This window comes from Myripristis murdjan, chromosome 4, assembly GCF_902150065.1.
Source record: "Myripristis murdjan chromosome 4, fMyrMur1.1, whole genome shotgun sequence".
In the NCBI taxonomy this organism is placed as follows: domain Eukaryota; kingdom Metazoa; phylum Chordata; class Actinopteri; order Holocentriformes; family Holocentridae; genus Myripristis; species Myripristis murdjan.
Window position 1 is genome coordinate 25,446,615 of NC_043983.1, and position 21,402 is coordinate 25,468,016.

The 21,402-nt window shown below is 43.2% G+C and overlaps 1 protein-coding gene across 5 annotated transcripts in view; it reads right to left on the reverse strand.

The window, feature by feature from the left end:
- Positions 1-21,402, reverse strand: part of lrp8 (low density lipoprotein receptor-related protein 8, apolipoprotein e receptor) — a 228,012-nt gene that overhangs the window by 79,846 nt on the left and 126,764 nt on the right. For all 5 annotated transcript variants that reach the window (XM_030049364.1, XM_030049367.1, XM_030049365.1 and 2 more), the window contains exon 4: positions 16,543-16,671. In XM_030049364.1, coding sequence (XP_029905224.1) covers positions 16,543-16,671 — 129 coding nt within the window. The remainder of the gene's footprint in view (positions 1-16,542; positions 16,672-21,402) is intronic.

A 21,402-nucleotide genomic window follows, 5' to 3' on the forward strand; every position in this document is an offset into this window, starting at 1 on the left:
CTACTAAGTTGTGGGCTAAAGACTCGGGAGACATGAGGGACGAAGACAAGAAGCTCAAGAGGGAAGGAAGCCGGAGAGGGATCAAGAGGAGAGAGACAGTTTCAGATCATGGTTCTGATGCAACCGTGCACATTGTGAACTCCTGACAGGACAGCCAGAGGGGCCTTCTCTCTATCTCCCTGTGCATGTGTGTGTGTGTGTGTGTGTGTGGAGAGAGGCACTGTCAACTTGACATGTGGTCCCTCTCCAGGGGCCAGGGGCCTTACAGGGTGGTTATCAGTACTTTGACTACATTAGACCTTTGAAGCTTAGGCAGGATAACATAGCAGCAAATACACACACACACACACACACACACACACACACACACACACACACACACACACACACATGGGCACTAAACACAGGCAGACAGGCAGGCCAGAAGCCCTCAGTTCTTTGACTTGCTGTAACATAAAAGTGATGCTCTGCTCCTAATGGAATAGACAGGGAGACAGAGAGGAGGGATGGGATTCAGAATAGATTCATCACAAACTGACAAACAGAAGCCAGCTTCAGAAGTGCAGCCTCCAACAGCGGGGCCAAATGGGGTTTTACTGGGCACAAAGCAGACACAACATGTTTAGAAAGTGGGTTGAAAAACTGTACTTGTATCTTTGTCTTCAAATCAAAAGGGCCCGCGACACCCCCAAACAGAAAATGTGTTGCTGCAGTGAAACACAGAGGAACACTTCTGATTAAGGCATATTCTGCCGTAACATCAGTAGATAAATAAGTGCCTTTTCATAATTTTGTCACAATTTGTCTGACACCTGGACATGAAGGTCTTCTCATATTTAAATCTACAATCTAACATATACTGTATAATCCTGTCTTTTGAATAAAATTTAGTTGGCGGGAAAATCTCATGTGATTGATTAGCAGCAGCCACACAGAGTAGTGTCATTTCACACAGTATTACATTGTTTGCATATCCACTGCAGTGTAAAACCTGCACACCGCTCACTCTTGAGCGTCACTTGAAGAACAGCAAGCAGGGTAGTAAAATCTGCTAACTCCTGTTAATAGAACAAAGCCCGGTCCTTGGGGATGTAAACTGATGCCTGCTGATGTGCGGCAGCTCGCGCTCTCTGTTTGTCTCCAAACTGCTGTGTTTGTAACCGTAGTGGAACGACAGAGGCTGGAGGCTTATTGTCAGGGGGCTATTTTAGCGGCAATGAAGGGGAGGCACTCGCAGCTGTAGTACAAAATACAGGTTAGTGTTATGATTTGCCAGTGTTCCAGGGTGATATTTGGCTGATTATTGAAAAATAAATATAGGCCAATCAGTGCACCCACCTCCAATATTATGGATATGATGCAGTTTGTTTGATTACATACTGGTTGCCCATGGGAAGCCCTTAACTTTAAATGTTTCTAAAGCAATATTTTAATGGGATTCCACACAAAATGTCATTGTTATTACTAGTAGAAACTGTAGTAGTTGTAATAGTAGTAGTATTAACAGTATCCTGAGTTTGCCATGCTAGTTTTTGGACATGGAAATTATTTTAAACATTATATATATACACCCCCACAACTGGTGCAAGCTGCTCTTGGTGGTTTGTTTTTGTTTTTTTGTTTGCTTTGAATCTATTTATTTATTTGTTTGTTTTTAATTGCATGTGTGGTGTATGGCGTCTGACACAATGCAGGTTGAAGCCTGAGGACTTTCTGGCTTGTTGGTGTGTCACTCTGGTGGGCCAATCAGGCTCGAATTCAAAATGCCAGACCGCAGTGTCAAAATTAATCATTCCTCCAAGTTTCTTCCAAAACAGCCTGGCTGAGGCTGAGGAACCATGTGACGGATGGACGGACGGATGGACGGACAGATGGGTGGAGCCCAGTCCAAAGGCCCTCCCCCAGTCTTTAATCAAAGAGGACAAAAACCCATATAGGACACCCCGTAGCTGAGACACTTACACTTACAGTAAATAATCACCTGGCCAGCCATAATGTCTCCCACTTTGTGAGAGTGACATCCTATCTCCATCCTATCTTTGTGTAGGCTCCCTATTCACCCATACTGATTAGGTTGTCTTTGGACAGGGGAAAAAGAAAAAAAAATGTCAAGCGGAGTGTGAAACGCCAGAGAAAATGAGACCTCAATGCAGTGTGGCAGTAGAGCCTGGGGAGTCCAAGTGAAATGGCAGCTCAGATGAAGAGAAAAACAGCAGAAAATTCACTGGGAGAGTGAAAGGCTGTGTGTAACGTGATTGGTATACACTTGGGTATGCTTTCTCTTAACCACCATGATGATGAGTGAGGGACTATGGGGATTACACACACACACACACACACACACGGGGACTACACGTACTGAATCGCACAGCATGGCTCCATCATCTTACAGCAGCTTAGACTGGAATATTAACCACTTTCCAGAATAGGCGTAAAATCAAAGGCATTAGAGTCCATGAGTGTGTGTGTGCGTGTGTGTGTGTGTGTGTGTGTGTGTGTCTTTGTGTTTGTGTGAATGTGTGTGACTGCACTATTAACATGCATATGTGTTTATCGACACGACTTGTGTAATGGAACCACCATTAGTTAAAACAATTCATTGAGATTTCAGCCATTAAATGAAAGAAGCCATCAGTCTTTCCTCGCGGTTCCACAGCGTCTTCAATCTCATCACTAAGCACCCCACCCCGCCACACACACACACACACACACACACACACACACACACACACACACACGTAGACGTTGTGCATGCCTGCCGGAAAAATAATTGCATTCCCATCGATAATTGTCAAGCAGTAAATCTATGAATATATTAAAAAAATAACTCATTGTGATTTAGGATGATGATTACATCTCCACAACAATAAGCATGTGACCCCGCATTCTGCCATGGCCGCCGCTGGATAATGACATAATTATCATCTTAGACAGCCTCATCAGGATGGGGTTGTTGTTATTCATGTAAGTGTGTGTGTTTGTGTGACGTGTGATCACTCTCCCCAGCTGATGTCACGTTTCTCTCCCAATGATGATGACACAACAAGATGCTCTGATGCGATTTCGTCTCAAATCCGTCTCTTGCGGCGCTCTCCGTGGCTCGGCGCGTCTTCCCTTAGGGCGCTTTCTCTCCGTTACCCCTGGCCCCGAATCAAAACGATGCTTTAGTTCATTTTCTGTTTGGTCTGATTTGGTTTTTCACATGGCTCAGATCAGGGCGTGTGTGAGAGAGAGGGGGGAAAGGCTGGAAATGTGCTCACAAAACTCTTAAACCTGCATGGTAACCCTGTTTTGCTTTTCATACCAAGCACATTTGGAGGCTGTGGCTCAGTGCAAACACTTGTTAGGGTTCCAGGTTGCAACAATGTGTTTTCACAGAGGGCACGCCGCAGTCTGACGTCAGTATGACCAGAAAAGGCACGCCAATGTGTTCCTATCACAATGTATTTTAATATGTTGTGATAGGATTAATAATTAATAATATAGGGCACCTTCACACTTGCCTTGTTCAGTCCGGTTGAAACAAACCCTGGTGTGTGTGGCGCCTTGGTGTGGTTCATTTGGGCAAACAGCAATCGGACTCTGATGCAGACCAGAACGACCACACTGAGACCCTGCTGAGGAGGTGGTCTCTCTCGGGACGGTTACAAACAGACTCGGTTAGTTTGTGGTGTCAACGTGAACTGACCCGGAAATGTACTGCAAGAAGCAACTTGGTAGCGTTAACAGCTAGCAGTTAGCAAGACAGGAACAAAGGGAATTAAGCTCTGACATGGAATAACGAGGGTGTATGGCCTGATCACTGCGCTAATGAACAAATGTCAAAGCTGATGCTGCTCAATGCTCGACGCTGGAGACTGTGCTGGCCAAATGTGTTTGTATAATAAAATGTGGCACAAAAAAACTGTCCTGAAAGAAAAAAGTTCCTTTGTCTGTCCTTTAACCCTTAGATGCATACATGGGGTCAAAAATTACCCCGGAGGTGGGTTTTTTTTTGGCAATATTTTAGTCATTTTAAATTTTTATCATTTAATCTTCCATGTATTCCTCAAATAGGTTGTCTTTGACATGAGGCCATTTGGATTTGTATCTAATTGTTATATTTTTTAAGTAATTGCATTGCAATTGCATTGCATTTTTTATATCAATACCCCACTCTTCCATAGGGGGGGTCAAAAATGACCCCAAGCATTTTCTATGGGATTTCAATGCCAGCAGTCTCACCACACTGAAGGTTATTTTTACACAGCAATATTGCATTAAACACATTGTTTCTAATAGGGATCATTTTTTTTTACCTATTTTTGACCTATTTTTTTTTTTTACCTATTTAAAATATGTTTTTTGATCAAATGTTTATTAAAAGTGATAAATGGACATGTCAAACATGGAATAATTCTTTTGTTGACTAAAATACAATAAAAATCATCATCTTTAACCAAAATGAAAGACATTTCTGAAGTTTACAGCGTAAAACCCATTCATTTCAATTGGGCTCATTTTTGACCCCACTCATGGAAGAGTGTAGGGTTTGGTGAGCCATGCATCTAAGGGTTAACCTCCAAAGTTTTGTCTGACCCTAACCCAAGAGTGGAGTGACAGCTCTCGCATGGTTTGTGTTGATACATTTTGGTTCATTTGAATGTTTTGCCACATGAAACAAAACTGAATCAAATGTACAATGCAGCAAAGTGTCAGCTAACAGGATGGGATCCATAACAATAGGAATCAAAACAATATTGATGTGAAAAGGCCCAAAAAATGTAGTGCATTTGGTTCACGTCCATGGTCAAATTGTGCTCTCACAGTGGAAACAGACTTGGGCTCACTTGGCTTTGTCCGGCTGTTTTTTGGTCTACATTCTGTTGCTGTGTTCACACCTGCCCAAACAAACCCACACAAAGAGGGTAAACGCACAAGCGTTCAAATCAAACGGATTAAATACTGCATGTGTGAAAGCGCCTCGAGGTGCCTCGCGTCATCCCGTTTGTCTTTTCTCTCCGTCACTCCACTCCACCACACAGGTTACTAGCCAGGAAGACGCATCTTCCCTCTCTCCTCTTTGTTGTTGTGCTGTAGCCCCTCGGGGTGGAGCCGGGCCGTGTTTTGTATTTTGGCTGTGACTCGGACGAGGTTTCCCTATCATCTCCGTGCGGTCCAGCGTGGGAGGAGGCGCGGGGTTGAGAGGAGATGGAGAGAGTAGATGAGAGAGACGAGAGGAACACAGGCTAATGTTCTCAAAAAGCTACCGTCAGGCAGAAGCGGTCTGCTGGAGTCTAACGCAAGTGCAACCGCCTCCGGGTGCACAGCGAGCGTGTTTGTGTGTCTGTGCTGCATTACATTACACCTACACACACACACACACACACACACACACTCAGACACACACACACACAATGAGAGCAGTCAAAGGATTATAAATGACGGAGGATGTAATGGGAAGAAAACTCTAAGACAAAAGTCGAGCGGTGCACTCACATCTTCTGCTGTGCGAGTGCAGAAAAACAAGAAAGTCTTTCCCTCTCTCTCACACACATTCTTGCACACACAGCTTCAACGATCACATGTATGACCTCACGACAGACTCACGTATACTCATACACACACACACACACACACACACACACACACCTGTGTATTTTTTGTTAATGTGGGTGGACTCTTCCCACATGTAGCACCCTTTGATCTGTTATCAAATAATGGGATGGAGGCTGCATTTATTGTACGGCAAGCTGGACTAGAGAACTTATCTTATGTGAACGCATGCCTGAGGTAGGGGACGAGCAGGTTTGTGTGTGCGCGCGTGTGTGTGTGTGTGTGTGTGTGTGTGCAAATTTAAGTGTCTCTGGATATCTTCCTATGTTTTCAATCAGGAATGCACTTCGGGAAACACAGAGAGCGCCCATTTGATAAATCTGCATCCTCATGGACACAAACACAGACGCAGCGCTCTAAACACACCCCGTCACCCGCTTCCTTTGTGCACAAACATCACCGCCTTAAATCACACAAACACACACACACACACAAATGCACACACAAACTCTCCTTCCCCTACGTTCCTTCTTCTCTTGCCCTGCTATAAAACACCAACTAACACGTCCCTGGTGGGCATCGATCCAGCGGCGGCTTGCTGTAATGTAACACAACAGCACTGACTGATGTGAAAAGAGCAACAGGTCCCCAGGGCCAGCAGGGGCCTCTCCACAACTCCCCTCTCTCTCTCTTTCTCTGTCTTTCTGTCCGTCTCTCTCTGCTTCTATGCTTTCCCCTCACTCTCTCTCTGGGCCCACTGAGCTCTGCGGAGGATTCACAGAGACTGGCATCCACTGTGGAGAGGCGGCTGACTGGGCGACAGAGGTCGAGAACAGCAGTCAAGTGAGCCAGATGTGCCAGACAAGCCAATTCGACAAACTCATTAAAAAAAAATCTACTGGTAAATGCTACTGTGGGTTTAGTCAGGAAACACTAGGAGAGGGTCCTCCTCAGAGCAGGGACAGCCGCATGAAGTCGACACATGAAAAAAGTTACAAAGCAACACGAGTTAAGAGTATTTTGTAAGAAAGGTTACCTTGGAATTTTTTGTTGTTGTTGTTTTTCACAGGTAAAAATTCATTCATTTTCTTGATTTTCTCTTTTCTCTTAGGGCCATTTCATAAATGATGTGGAAAAAGCTGAGACTGTTTTCCTGGTTTGCACAAGCAGCTCTGCGGCAGATGTAAACAGGCCTTTTGTCAAATTAAAATGAAATATTCTGTGGCAAACTTTTCTTTTTTTTTTTTTTTTTTTAAGAAAACATGCAACAGGATTACTTCATTCTCAACCCAGTCACAGCATGGATTTGTTTTCTGGCTCCGTTTTTAGCAAATTTTCACATCATAAAGTTGGTCCTAAACCCATAGTTATCAAGCATCTCAGAGGAGGAAATCAGTCGTAAGTGTCAGTCAAGAGTGATGCAAATTTGTTCCTACTACTACTACTAATTATTAAGGCTGATGACTCATGAATCATACACAATCAGAAAAAAATGGAAAAATGCAAATTTTCTTGAGCATTTTTGGTTGTAAATGTGCAGAAAACATTGTAGTAAAATCTTCTCATATGTCTCATTTGTTGAGAGCCAAAACAGGTTAGAGATATCTTTAACATGCATCCCCTCCTGGCAACAGGACTACTGAATTTTACTAAGCCCGGATTCAAGGTCTAAAAACTTAAAACGTGCACAGCAGGTCTAACTGAAAGTATTTGTAGCCTTATACAGTAGGTGGTTATTTTCATAACACAGGAAAAACTCCCTGAGGACCAGGGATGGCCTGCTTGACTGTGATACAGCTAAGCTGCTACTACTGCTGAGAGAGAGAGAGAGAGAGAGAGAGAGAGAGGGAGAGAGAGAGAGGGCAAGAAAGCCAAAAGAAAGGGTAGAGTGGTTGAGAAGGAATAACAAAGAAAGAAATCTGGTGATGGAGCAAAAAAATCTACAATTTCCTTTTTTTTCCAAAGCAGTCATGACACAAACAAGAGTCGTAACTCCTCCTGACTGCAACCTTGACACACATTACCATCTTTGTTTTATCTATTGACAGACATCCAGCTTAAAATACACTGACACAGCCACACACACCTACACACGCTGCGTTAATGCGAAGAGACCAATTTGTTTGAACTAAACAACAACAACTGAACAACACTTTTCCATGATGTCTCACTTTAAGCTGTCTAATGAGGAAGACTGAATATTAATATTCTGCAAGTAAAGGGGATGCCATCCTTTATGAAGTCAGCTTTGACACAAAACAAAACACAAAGCTGCTCTGGTAGGCAGCACAGTGGGGGAAAAATGCACCCACTTAATCTGTATTAACACTCTGCTGATACACACACACACACACACACACACACAAGCATGCAAATAGAGGCTCAAACACACAGAAACGCTGCAGCGAGAGGGGCCATGTGCCTAAACAAATGCAATTCCCAATTATCATAAATTAAAAGCTCATAAACTTTCTTCAGAGGCCTCCTCTAAATGTAATAAAGAACCTCTCTTCCTAAATCCATGTTTAATTCAACATATGGATATGCTCAATTAGCAGCCCTAATTAACGGTAGCTGCATGCAATTGGTGCCGCCGAGGGAGGGAGAGGAGGGAGGTGCAGAGGTGATGGAGGGAGGGAGGGAGGTGTGGGTGGAGATGGTGGTGGGGGTCGCAAGAAGGATGGAAATGAAGGAGGGGAAGCAGAGCAGATTCCCAAAAAGAGTAATAAGGAAAGTGGAAGTGGAAGGAGTGGAACGACTGGAATGTGTACGTGCAGGCATGCAAATTTCAAAAACAGACAGAGTTACGGAGTTATGATATATTAATGTCTTCACTGTGCTGACATTTGTCACCGTGCCACCGTCAAATGAATTCAGTATGCGGCACAGCATCCATATCCTCCAATTATGCCAAAATCTTTCAATTTTATTTTTTCGCCGACTTTCTGACGATGCCGTGCGCCTGCCTACCACAGATATCACTGTAAAACAATTTACCGAGCACCGAAACCTCAAGTAAGCAACCGCATGATAAAGTTTTTCTGTAGGTCAAATTGGGTTTTCTTCCGATTCTCTTTCATGTTTTAATATATACACTGAGCGACTAGAGATGAGAAAAGCAGAGAGTGACATGCATGCCAACTGAGTTTGGTTCAACTGATTCTTCTTCTTCTTCTTTTTTTTTTTTTTTAATCTCACTTACACAAGCCTGTTTTTTTTTTTTTTTTTCCTCTTCTGAGTTTTCTGAAATATTTTATCATGTAACTCAACAGGGTCAACAGGTCGGCTTGAATCAATGAGTTTCAATCCATGTTTCTTCATACAACTTCTGAGCAATGAAATTAATAAAACTTAATATGAATGGTCACCTTTGATAAAATGTTGGTTTTCGTGCTTATTTGAGGCCATAAAAAAACAAAAAAACTCATTTATTGTTTCCATGTAGAGGTTGTCCATCATGGTTGTTTGGCTACTGGCTTTTGGATTTCTTGTGCATTTCTTTTTTTTGTTTTGTTTGTTTGTTTGTTTTTAACTTCAGACACTATAGACATATGAAATATATCACCAACAGTAACAACCAGCACTAATCATTTCTTTAAAGAACCGATTCAACCAAACTAATGAAAACATCAAATTCCTTTCAACATTTTACGAGTTTACTTTTTTCTTTTTCGTACTTTTTTGAAACTTTTTGACTTTAAAATTCACTGGACAGCTGTGCACAGTTACTAATGGCTCCATTGCAGACCTTATATGTGTGAACCTGTACAGCACTCGCCCCTTTTCTGTGAGTCGGACGATTTTCTCAATAATCATCACCATCACCTTCATCTTTAAATAAAAGATCAAAAGCCCATCTCTACAGGCTATTGCCACAGCATGGCTCTGGTAACACGCACAGGCACAGACATGAGAGCGCGCACGCACACACACACACACACACACACACACACAGAGGCATACACATGTACTCGCTCAAACCACATCAGGCAGGGAATCAATTATCATCAGAACCTCCATGAAACATTCTGAAACTGTAATAACCACCTTATTTTCCACTTCAATAACGAATATGGGCTCTCACATATAGTCTGTGATTAACCTTTCTGTCAATACAGAGGAATTAAAGAGAATAAAATATGTGTGTGACCGCTGTGATGGACAAGGAAGACTAATATAATGAGCAAAATTAAGGAGGGAGAGAGAGAGAGAGGGGAGAGAAGCCAGTACTCACTGAATGGAATGAATTAGAGCGAGAGAAATGGAAAGAGGACAGAAAACGAGAGCAAAAGTGAAGTGAGACAGGTGGAATGAGCGAGTGAGTGGAAGTTCAAATGAGAAGAGGAGAGAGAGAGAGCATGTGCCCTCTGTTGTTTTCAGATCCATATCCATTAGAGAGACAGATATGATATGGGAACGAGGCGGCGGCCGCGAGCCTTACATGACTAAATCAACGGCGGCTTTTGTTTTCATTAGGCCGTGGTGGCCGCGACTCTCCCTAATGTAAGTCCTCTGTGTGATCGAGGGCTTCACGCTAACACCTGAGAGACAGGATGGAGATAAATGAGCAGGTGGAGAAAGACCCAGAGAAAAAGAGAAAAAAGAGAGAGTGAGTGAGTAGAGGAGAGAGAAAGAGGAGTGAAGACATCCACCAGGCTTCCATCCCGCTGTCGAGCAGCTTTCATGCAAAACTGAAATGTGGCAAAACAAAAAATTACATGGATTCAGCTGCACTGAAGCGAATAAACAGACTTTGTAGATGTCAAAAAGCATATACTATAAGGAAAAAAAAAAAAAAGTATATGGAGAGAGTCTTTCCAGAGAGGTAAGTTTTGGGCTTGTTGTAATTGTTCCTCAGTGTCAGCTCATGTTTAAGTTTTGTTATATTTCACGCTTTTCTGTGAAGGAAAAAAAGTTATAAAGTGCCAACCCATGCTTATACAATCATGATGGACAGCTTGTACATGTGTACATGCATGTGATCAACAGCAGGCATGACATTTCTGGGAAGCTGTTGTGGAAAATACAAACAAACAAAAAAACTTTACAGAAGACATTTAAAGATGCCTGAAGCCACTTTCGAACTGCTGTGAATGCTGACAGTGAAACCAAACTGAAAACATTTTAGTTTCAGAGAACAAGAAAATCAGAACGATCCCGCAGACTCTTCACTGGCAAAAGAAATCAACATTTTCGACAAAGGTCTATCGCAAAAATCTCCTGGCATGTAACTCTGTCAGCACATGCCAGGAGTCCTGCGAATCTTATTGAAGACATTAATCTTGTAATATTTGTCTAAATTTGGCAATCATCTCTCTAGGGAGCAACGCCATTAGAGAGAGACAGGAAAGCCAGGGGAAAGAGAGCTACATATACATGTTAGTTCTAATAATAACCGCAAAAATCATACAAATAAATATAAGGTCAGTGGGTGTGGGCACCTCTCAAAGAAACGCCTGGAGGTCATCCCCAATACAGGTCACATGGTTTCACTGGTGCATTCAACCTTAATATGTTCTAATAATACATTATATCTCCAGTGCATTTAATGATGGAGGTCTTATTATCTGAAACATCTACATCGACACAGCAGTCAAACTACTTTGTTAAGATGTGAGAATAGTTATTTTCATAGCTTCGAGTGACTGTGCACACTTATTTCTTTTTGCTATACATGAAATTTTATCACATTTTGCTGTTTTGCCATCCTGCATTCTAAATCGGTAGTCCATAGTCTGCAAGAATTTATTTTTCCCCCACATGAAACCAGACAGATGTAAAGAAAGCAGAAAGAAGAAGAGGAGAAGAAAAAAAAAGAAGCGAGGGAGAGTAAAGAGAAAGCGAGAGGAGAGGCATGGCACATCAGGACACAATGAAGTAACTAATTCCAGCGTTGAACTGATTGATGGTGAGACTGGCCCTCGGCGTCGCTAACCGCAGGGCACAGCAATGGAAGGAAAAGATAATTGCAAAGTGGAAGTTGACCTTAACTAGCTCAGGGAGAAATGGGCATGCAGCGCTCTAATAATGTGCGCCTGTGGATACTGTGGTGAGCCTCTGATGCTGAGCCAATATCCACGGTTAGACAACAATACTGTATCACGGGATAATAATATTTTTGGTAGACCAATGATTATAGTACACCGAAATGGATTAAAACACTATTTCAAGTACATGGAGGAGTTTTACTTATTATTTAGTGAAGCGGTGTTAAAATGGTATTATGGTAATGGGAAACAGATTTTTTTTTTTTTTTTTTTTTTTTTTACACAACTCAAAAATATCAAATTAATAAAACGAATTAAACAGTGCACGCTTTTCCCCACATTGCAGTCTTAAAATTAAAAATGGCAGTTTAATTTGACGCCTTACACACTTTTGAGGCTTGCAAATCATATATATTGGAATGAATGGATATGTAGTTTGCACACACACACACACACACACTCTTTAGATTGAAATTCCAAGTGGCTCCTTCTTCTATCTAAGAAAGTATAATGCTGGTAAAGGGCAAATACTACATGTGATCCATATTCTGCAATAAAATTCTGAATGTGTGTGTGTGTGTGTGTGTGTGTGTGTGTGATTTGGGTGTTGGAGTCGAAATCAATAGTGCTATAGGTCACATGTCCACACTGGGGAAAATCAATGCCTCTTTTACAGCTTTGATATCAGCTGCGAGGATGTAAGGCAAGGTGTTCTGACAGGGACTCGGGTGTATCCGTGTACGTGGACATGAGAGTGTGTGTGTGTGTGTGTGTGGCTCAAACGATGTGTGTGACCCGGTTTACACCCGATTTTTAACGCGCCTTTCAGGTCATCGGATCACGACAGGACAGCGTTAAAACACACGAGTGTAAATGACCGCAAAGTCTCAGCACTTGCCGAGGCGGCGGCGGCACATTTCACTTGCGGCGTAAACACTAATGTGTCCTGCTGCGTCCCCGAGAAGGACGCCGTGAACAAAGTGACGCAGGCAGGAGCAGAATCCGGACGCAGGACGCTTTGGGGCCGCTCGATAAAGACGGGTGTGAACGCCGATGTGTCTCGGCTGTCCACATGCGTTCGGATCACCGAAGAGCATGTTAAAACAAGAGGCGTAAACAGGGTCAGTGTGTCTGTGTGTGTGTCTTGAAACAGATGTACACTGATTATGTATGAGGTGACAGTGTGTGTGCCCTTGTACCACTGGCAACAGCTGTGTGTGTGTGTGTATTTGTGTGCGCTTGAAAAATTTTAATTCAGCATGATGGGTGTGAAACCTCTGACACTTACTCTTGTGAAATTATTGATAGCACATGATGAAAGTAAGTGCTGTATGCAACTATCTATCATTTGCATTTATTCATTCATAAGTGTGTTTATTAATTTATTTACCTTTTTACAATGCATTTCTATGTGCTCTGATGACTGCAATCTGGAAAGATTTGGAAAATAAATACTGTTGTTCCTCAGATTATGCAGCCTGGCAACACCACATAGCCTCAACACATGTGGTAATACTATCACGAGTTTCAATCTGGCTTATAATTATGTCTTCATTACATATACTGGGTGTACTGTGTAACAATAACAGTAATAATCCAGCTACTAGTTCATATTTTGAATCACATGTAGTGATCATTATAGCATTTGGCCCCACTGACCACCATATATTCCACTGTGTTTGGCAAGAGCTGAGCACTGCCCCCGATGGTAAAAAGACTGCACTGCACTCGTCTCCACTTCTCCATCTCATCGAGTAACATCGAGAACCAAGGAAAAGATCGCAGAGAGAAAAAAAAAACAGATCATCTTTGACATCTCTAGACAGACATATAAAGTTTAAAAAAAGATAAAATATTTTACTTTTTTGGCAGCTAAGAGTCAAAAATAGCTCTGGTTACACTTTGGACCAGATCTTAACCGAAACTCAACATGTGCAGCGACCCGAGTGACAGGCGAGTGTACAGCTCACTTCTGAGCTGGCTGCTCACAGCTGATGCAAGGTGAACTCTGCATATCTTCAATTTTGGTGTTTTTTTTTATTTTTTTTTATGTCTCTTCTTTTTTTTTTTTCATCTGAACTAAAAATTGTTCATCACCCTGTGGGCCCAAAAAAACCTTATTTCTAACACATTGTGGAGTGCACCGATTGTCACTGTGAAACTGGAGGTGTTTTTTCATGCTACTGATTTTTCAGAGATGTTTTTATCAGACAGCATATCCAGACTTTCTTCGAGTTATTTTTTCCCCTCCTCCTCCTCCCTTCTTCTATCACCTCCAACAACACTTTGTCTCTCTGAGCCTCTCTGTTTCACTCCCTCAACTTTTTTTTGTGTTTTTACCTTTCTCTTCACACCCCTGCTGTTCCTCACTCCCGCTGTCTCCTTTTAAATCCTCCTCGCTTATCTTTTTTATTATTTCATTTTATTTTATTGCTTTTTTTTTTTTTTAAACCACAGTGAAGTGTCTTCAGGGGTTTCAGTGAACGGCAGGGAAGCTGTCCATGTACTTATGTTCAAGTATGTTGTTCTGTAGTTTTCAGAGAGTCAGAGTTAAGACTTTTAAAGAAATTGATCCCAAAGAACTTTTGAAACAGAAATAAAGACATAGCTATTAAAAGCTCTGAGAATGGCCCAAATGTGTTTGTTAATGCACATGAACCGAAAACATTAGACTCACTGGTGAAATATTCAAGACATTTCACTACTTTTCAAAGCCTTAAAGATGCAATAAACAAGATTTTTTTTTTTTTTTTTTTTTGTGAAAATACAGCTGACACAAACTGGATAGACTTATGGGACCATTAAGGATTAAAAGAGGCTGTGGATGCTGTTGAGATCAGCAGTGATCCAACTGGACTGACTGGTTGTTCATCATAAACCTGACAACTCGAGAAATAAACGTCCACTAGTCGGTGCAGTTTAATACACTATATTACCAAAAGTATCCGCTCACCCATTCAAATGATCAGAATCAGGTGTCCTAATCACTTGGCCTGGCCACAGGTGTATAAAATCAAGCACTCAGGCATGCAGACTGTGAAACAAGACATTTGTGAAAGAATGGGCCGCTCTCAGGAGCTCAGTGAATTCCAGCGTGGAACTGTCATAGGATGCCACCTGTGCAACAAATCCAGTCGTGAAATTTCCTCGCTCCTAAATATTCCACAGTCAACTGTCAGCTCTATTATAACAAAATGGAAGCGTTTGGGAACAACAGCAACTCAGCCACGAAGTGGTAGGCCACGTAAAGTGACGGAGAGGGGACAGCGGATGCTGAAGCGCATAGTGCAAAGAGGTCGCCGACTTTCTGCACAGTCAATTGCTACAGAGCTACAAACTTCATGTGACCTTCAGATTAGCCCAAGTACAGTACGCAGAGAGCTTCATGGAATGGGTTTCCATGGCCGAGCAGCTGCAGCCAAGCCGCACATCACCAAGTGCAATGCAAAGCCTCGGATGCAATGGTGTAAAGCACGCCGCCACTGGCCTCTAGAGCAGTGGAGACGCGTTCTCTGGAGTGATGAATCACGCTCCTCCATCTGGCAATCTGATGGACGAGTCTGGGTTTGGAGGTTGCCAGGAGAACGGTACATTTCAGACTGCATTGTGCCGACTGTGAAATTTGGTGGAGGAGGAATTATGGTGTGGGGTTGTTTTTCAGGAGCTGGGCTTGGCCCCTTAGTTCCAGTGAAAGGAACTTTGAATGCTTCAGGATACCAAAACATTTTGGACAATTCCATGCTCCCAACCTTGTGGGAACAGTTTGGAGCGGGCCCCTTCCTCTTCCAACATGACTGTGCACCAGTGCACAAAGCAAGGTCCATAAAGACATGGATGACAGAGTCTGGTGTGGATGAACTTGACTGGCCTGCACAGAGTCCTGACCTGAACCCGATAGAACACCTTTGGGATGAATTAGAGCGGAGACTGAGAGCCAGGCCTTCTCGACCAACATCAGTGTGTGACCTCACCAATGCGCTTTTGGAAGAATGGTCAAAAATTCCTATAAACACTCTCCTCAACCTTGTGGACAGTCTTCCCAGAAGAGTTGAAGCTGTAATAGCTGCAAAAGGTGGACCGACATCATATTGAACTCTATGGGTTAGGAATGGGATGGCACTTCAGTTCATAGTATGAGTAAAGGCAGGTGAGCGAATACTTTTGGTAATATAGTGTATGTCCGGGGTAGAAGCAAACAAAGTTTCATGTGATAAACAACACAAACACTACAACAGCTTCAAAATGTCTGTTTTCTTTGAGAAAGGTCTACTTTTCAGTACCGCTCATGTTCGGAAAGTCTCAACACAATCTCATTCCCAGGTTGTCAAATCCGGCAGCTTTGGTCTCTCGCCTCTTTGGCGTCTCGTACGGATGTCACGGGCACCCTGCGGCGTCAGGACGAGACGCACTGGGCTTTCTTGTCAGTGTTAGTTAAGGTAAACTTTATGCAACAAGACCACTCGGTCAAGGTTAGAGGAGCAAGGTTGAGTTCAGGCAACAAAACTACACACGAAAGGTCTCGCTGGAAACAGGAATCGATTGTGCATGAGGGCTCTGTGGCTTACGCGCCCACCATCCACGCTGACCGCCTCCCTTTCTGGACTTTCTCGCTTCATATTCATCTCACACTGACAACAAAGGGTGCCCATGACTTCTAATGGGTGCCACACTATAATCCCCCATTTCTTCTCTACAGAGTCACGAGAAAGAAGACGACGTTCAAGGAGTGTGCAGTTTACTTGCATCAAGGTAGACGATCTCTGGGGAATGAAATCCTTCAAGTTTTCTAAAATTCACTTAACTGCCACTTGGGGTCAACAAACAGCAAAGGTACCTCACTCAGCTTTCAAACTTTTTACTCAGGTTGTTGCCAAAAAAGCCCAAAAAAGTAAAAATGAGCTCAAATGAACCCCGTCATTGTCATTCTGTTATAAACCAATGCCAATTTTCTCCCTCTACCTCGCCATCCTTTTTTTCTTCCCTTCCCACTTTTTCACCCCCACCGCAGTTGCTGCCTTACCTGCTGCGCACTGCTCTTCGTCCGCCCCGTTCTCGCAGTCCCTCTCTCCATCACATCGCCATGACAACGAGACACATTTGCTGGCAGCCCCCCCACAGTCAAACTTCTCAGGTGGGCACGTTTGGCGGCCTGTTGTGAGGTGAAAGAAGACACGGGGAGAGAAAACACGGGAAAGAGAGGGAGCACAGAGGAAAGATGAAGGCGGAGGAGAAGGTTGGCGAGGAAGAGAGAAAATGGATTGCGGGGAAAAAAATGTGAGGGGAAAGACGAAGCGATAGAGAGAGGAGACGAGCGGGGCACAATGAGGGAAGAAATAGGGAGAAGGCAAAAGATAGAGAGAGAGAGAAGAGACAGGCAGTCAATGAAACAGTTTGATAACTCAGTTATCTTGTTGCTCACATCGATTCCCCCTCAAAGGCTGGCAATTAAACTAGACACACAGAGACAGAGGAACAAAGAATCAAGCGTACTGCGAGACAGACACAAAGCCCAGGAAAACACACATGCATGAAGAATACATGAAACTCAAAAGCTTGCACACACACTGAGTTGCACGGCTACAAAAGAAAACATGAGCGATGGCAAAACATCGAACATGAACACAAACACACATACACACTTCTGTCTAGAGCTCAGCTCAAAGAGGAATTGTTTGGAAAATCCTGCAGGCATAATCAGAGTGGAGGGATCGTAGGGCGGCGACTTTAAAGGAAAATTCCGGCCTAAAACGCCCTGATACTTTTTAACTTATGACAAATCATAAGTACAGGGTGACCCAAAAAAATGGGAATCTTTGAAGTGCGTATTGGCAGACATGAGCAAGTGGCAGCACAATTTTTAAAAAATGAATATTACATCATTGTTTCTTAAATGGCATGTTTTAAGGTTTCAATTACTATGAATAAAATATTTTTTCTTCCATCACTCTTGGTTTTATTGGATTGTTAAAAAGTTCCCGTTTTTTTTTGTGTCACCCTGTATCATCTGTCACGTTTCAATGTCACCCCCCAAAATATTATCAGCGAGCGCTTCTTTGTAGACTCAGCAATTTGCAGCAAAGTTAAAAACAAGGACAAATCAGCACAGAGCAGGGAGAGCGTGTGTTTTTCCTCCCATTAAGCTCTGATTGAGCCCATGCTGCCCTTCATGTGCACTGTGTTGGATGAGTTTACAGACAGAAAAACAGAAATACACCCTAAAACAACAAAAAAGGGCACTGGAAATGCAACATAAGGGATCAACTCGTGTTTTAAAAGGTCTCCTAAAAAATGACCACTGCACACCTACACACACAAACACACACACACAAACAAACATCTCACCTCTGAATTAAAATTAAAATTTACCATCAGCACATGGATAAAATGGTGAAAACTGATGTTTTTTGGGTGAAAATCAATAAAAGTGAATGAAGGGTGAAAGCACACTTTGCAGTTGGTCGAATACACACAGACACACAGGCATACACACAGAGCGGCCCCTCTGGGTAAAAGCCCATTACAGCAGAGAAGGCCATTGTTCCTACACGTGTAGCCTGTGGGGCTGGTGCAGGCAGAAAAACACAGCGGCACAATACATCAAATTTACACCCAGTCCCTGCAGCAAATCCCTGTCCCTTCCTCCTGCAAACCACTACACTCATTCACCCTGCCTCACCGTTCCCCCGGTATCTCCCTCGTCACACACACACACACACACACACACAAACACACACACCACTGGGGACTATAGCCCTAGATTACATTACAGCGCTGTGTCAAACTCAACTCCATCAATTATACATATTTGACCACCAGTGCTGCTGCTTGGCAACCAGCCCGACTGTTTGTGTGTTTGTGTGTGTGTGTGTGTGTGTGTGTGTGTGTGTGTGTGCTGTGGCCACAGATCAATAGTACCTATGGGACTCACTCGTTTCAGCCTCCCTTTCTATTTTCCTCATCTTGTATTTCTTTCCTCTCATTTTTATTTTTAACAGCGCTGTATAAATTGCTGCCATTCAAACGCTGCCCCTTGTGGAGGGACACGGGGAATTTCAGCGCTTGCCAGTGGTGGTTGCCAGGTTTTTTTCTCCCAACCTGTGCTGCCTGGACTGCCAGGTTCTTCTCTATTGAAAAAAGCGGCTACCAGTGTTTTATTTCTAAACGGAGCTGGAGTGGTAGGAGTGTTGCAAAGACGAATTCCTCTCTTCTCCGCTCTTCCTCTTCGACGCGACTACAGTCGATCTTGCGGTTGGCCGCCGTTCTCTCTCTCTCTCTCATTCTCTTTCTGTGTGAACGATGAGGTCTTGTAGCTGTGTGTGTGTCGCTTTCCGATGCATCTCCCCTAAATGGATTTACCCCTGGCCTTTAAAGAATAAGAACGGAGCGTTTCACAAATCCCCCTTTACGAGAGCGAGCAAGCAAGAAACCATATCAGCACAATCTGGTTATTGCTGCCAAGGGGAATGAACGGACTCTCTGTTTCTGTATGTGTGCATGTGTGTGTGTGTGTGTGTGTGTGTGTGTGTGTGTGTGTGTGTGTGTTTAATCTACAGAATGTGGCTCCTCTGGTCAATGCAATGGTGTGAATCTTAATACAGATGGGAGGTGTGTGTGTAGGTGTGAGTTAATGTGTATAAGGAGGGCCATGAATTGTCTGATAGCAAAGCATATCTGGCTTACTGTGTGATGAATATGAATGTGTGAGTGTGTGTGTGTGTGAGAGAGATATTGCAATCTTATGGGTAACACTAGTCTCATGTTTCACATTATCCAGCTAGCCAATACACCCACTCGCACCTACTCCATGGGTGTATGAAAATGTGTGTGTGGGTCAGCGGAGCCCTAGGGCTGCTGTCACTGAGATGAGGCACGACTGTTTGTGTGTCGCTCTCGCAGGAGCCCACACACTGAAACAGCACTCGGCACACTAAGTGGCTGATTACATCCTTTTAACCCAGCTGTCAATTTGCATGACTGACCATTTGTAGCCCGGGGAGGGGATGGAGTTATAGATCAGATGCCAATCAAAAAGAGGGGCAGGTACAACAGAGGGCTGCATTTGGCATTGATTGTAACAGAACAAATTACAGGATTTTCAACCCAAGGGTAATAATGTTCTCTGACTGAGATGGACATTCACAATTATTAACTCGTCAATCATCACAGGTAGTTTTTTTTTTTTTTTTTCTACAATTCTTATGTGATTCTTGTGTAATTTTGTATGAAAGTACAATTAAATCTCCAAACCATACACATACTGTATGTTAAAGTAGTATTCCACAACACAGACTTAGATTTCTAAGATACTTTTATTGTCATTATACACATATGTACATCGAAATTATGAGTCCGCATCCTTAATCCTTAATTTCGTTATACATATGTGTATAATGACAATAAAAGTATCTTAGAAATCTTAGTTACGCTACTCTCTATCGGCAACTAATATAACACCACAACGAGTCATCCGCTGCATTTTTTTCTCAAATGTTTGAAAGTCAACGCTTAACCAAGATTTTCTTCACTCTTCCTCTCTCTCTCTCTCTCTCTCTCTCTGTGTGTCCCCCTCTTTCACTAAATGCTGACAGGTGTATCCAGCAGCAGAACACACACGCTAAGGTGCATTGATGGACTTATTGACAGTAAGCTGGAAACACACTCCCGATTGTGAATATTGCACACTATGATCACATTCCAGGCCAAGTGCAATATCTGATCGCCACCCTTGCCCTACTTTCTCTGCAGAGAACTTTGTAAAGATTGCATCATTCCTGCAAAGCGCGTGCACACACACACACACACACACACACAGAGTATATGTTCATAAAGTAGTGATGATGCATCTTTGTAGATGCATGCATGTAGATGTATACAGATCCACACACACACACACACACACACACACACAGGCAAGCAAACGCACTTATTCAGTGTATACATACACACTACTTGAGAGCTGCGAGCCCTCTTCTCAGCTGGCCAGTCATGGGCCTTTAGCTGAAATCACTGTTCACTAGACTTTGTGCTGAATGAATATTTCATGGGTTATGAAACTCCAGGGGCACAGAGGCAAACACTGGCCTGTTGGCAGACCAGTGTTTGCTTAAGAGCTTGCTTACTGCCAGGGCCTACAGCAAATAACACCTGGGGAACTTATGCTAGCCATGCTCCAGAGGAGCCACTTGGTGGTGAGCAATAAGAGCCGGTTGTTCCCAGGTGGGGATACGAATTATCAAATCAGTGTGAAACAGGGTCAAAAAAAAGAGCATGTGCGGTCAGTGAATGCATCATGGGTAAATCGAGGTAAAGCGAATAAACAAACAAATTCTTTTTAGCCCCATCAACAGCTCCAGGCCTTTCCCTAAATTCTCACTGCCACAGATGACATACCACCTCTATATTAGGCCTCAGCAGCTTCAGCACTGTGTCCCTCTGTTCAAACACAACGCTCACATCCATTTCACAGAGAAGCTGGACTAGCACTAATTTGCCTGTCGCAGAGGAGGTGAGGCTTTCTTCTGTGATGCTGCAGGGGACGACACGGAATGAAAAGGGTGAGACATTTCTATAAGAAATGTCATTTGCATGGAGCCTCTGCTCCATTAAATAGAGTACAACTGGAGACAGATAGAAAACACAGAGGAGACGAGAGTTGACAAGTGACTCTAACACTCATTACAAACAGGCGGCATGAGCACCAAGACACGCTGAGATGTGAGGAGCTCGGGCCTGTAAGACGAGACGGTAAACGAGGAATGAGGTTGCCAGAAGATGCCGGGGAAATGGGTGGATGCTTTGATGAAACGGCGGTAAACAAGAAAACAAAGTTCCACCACAAAATGCAAGAATTAGCCGCCTCGCTAATGGCCTTAATTACAGA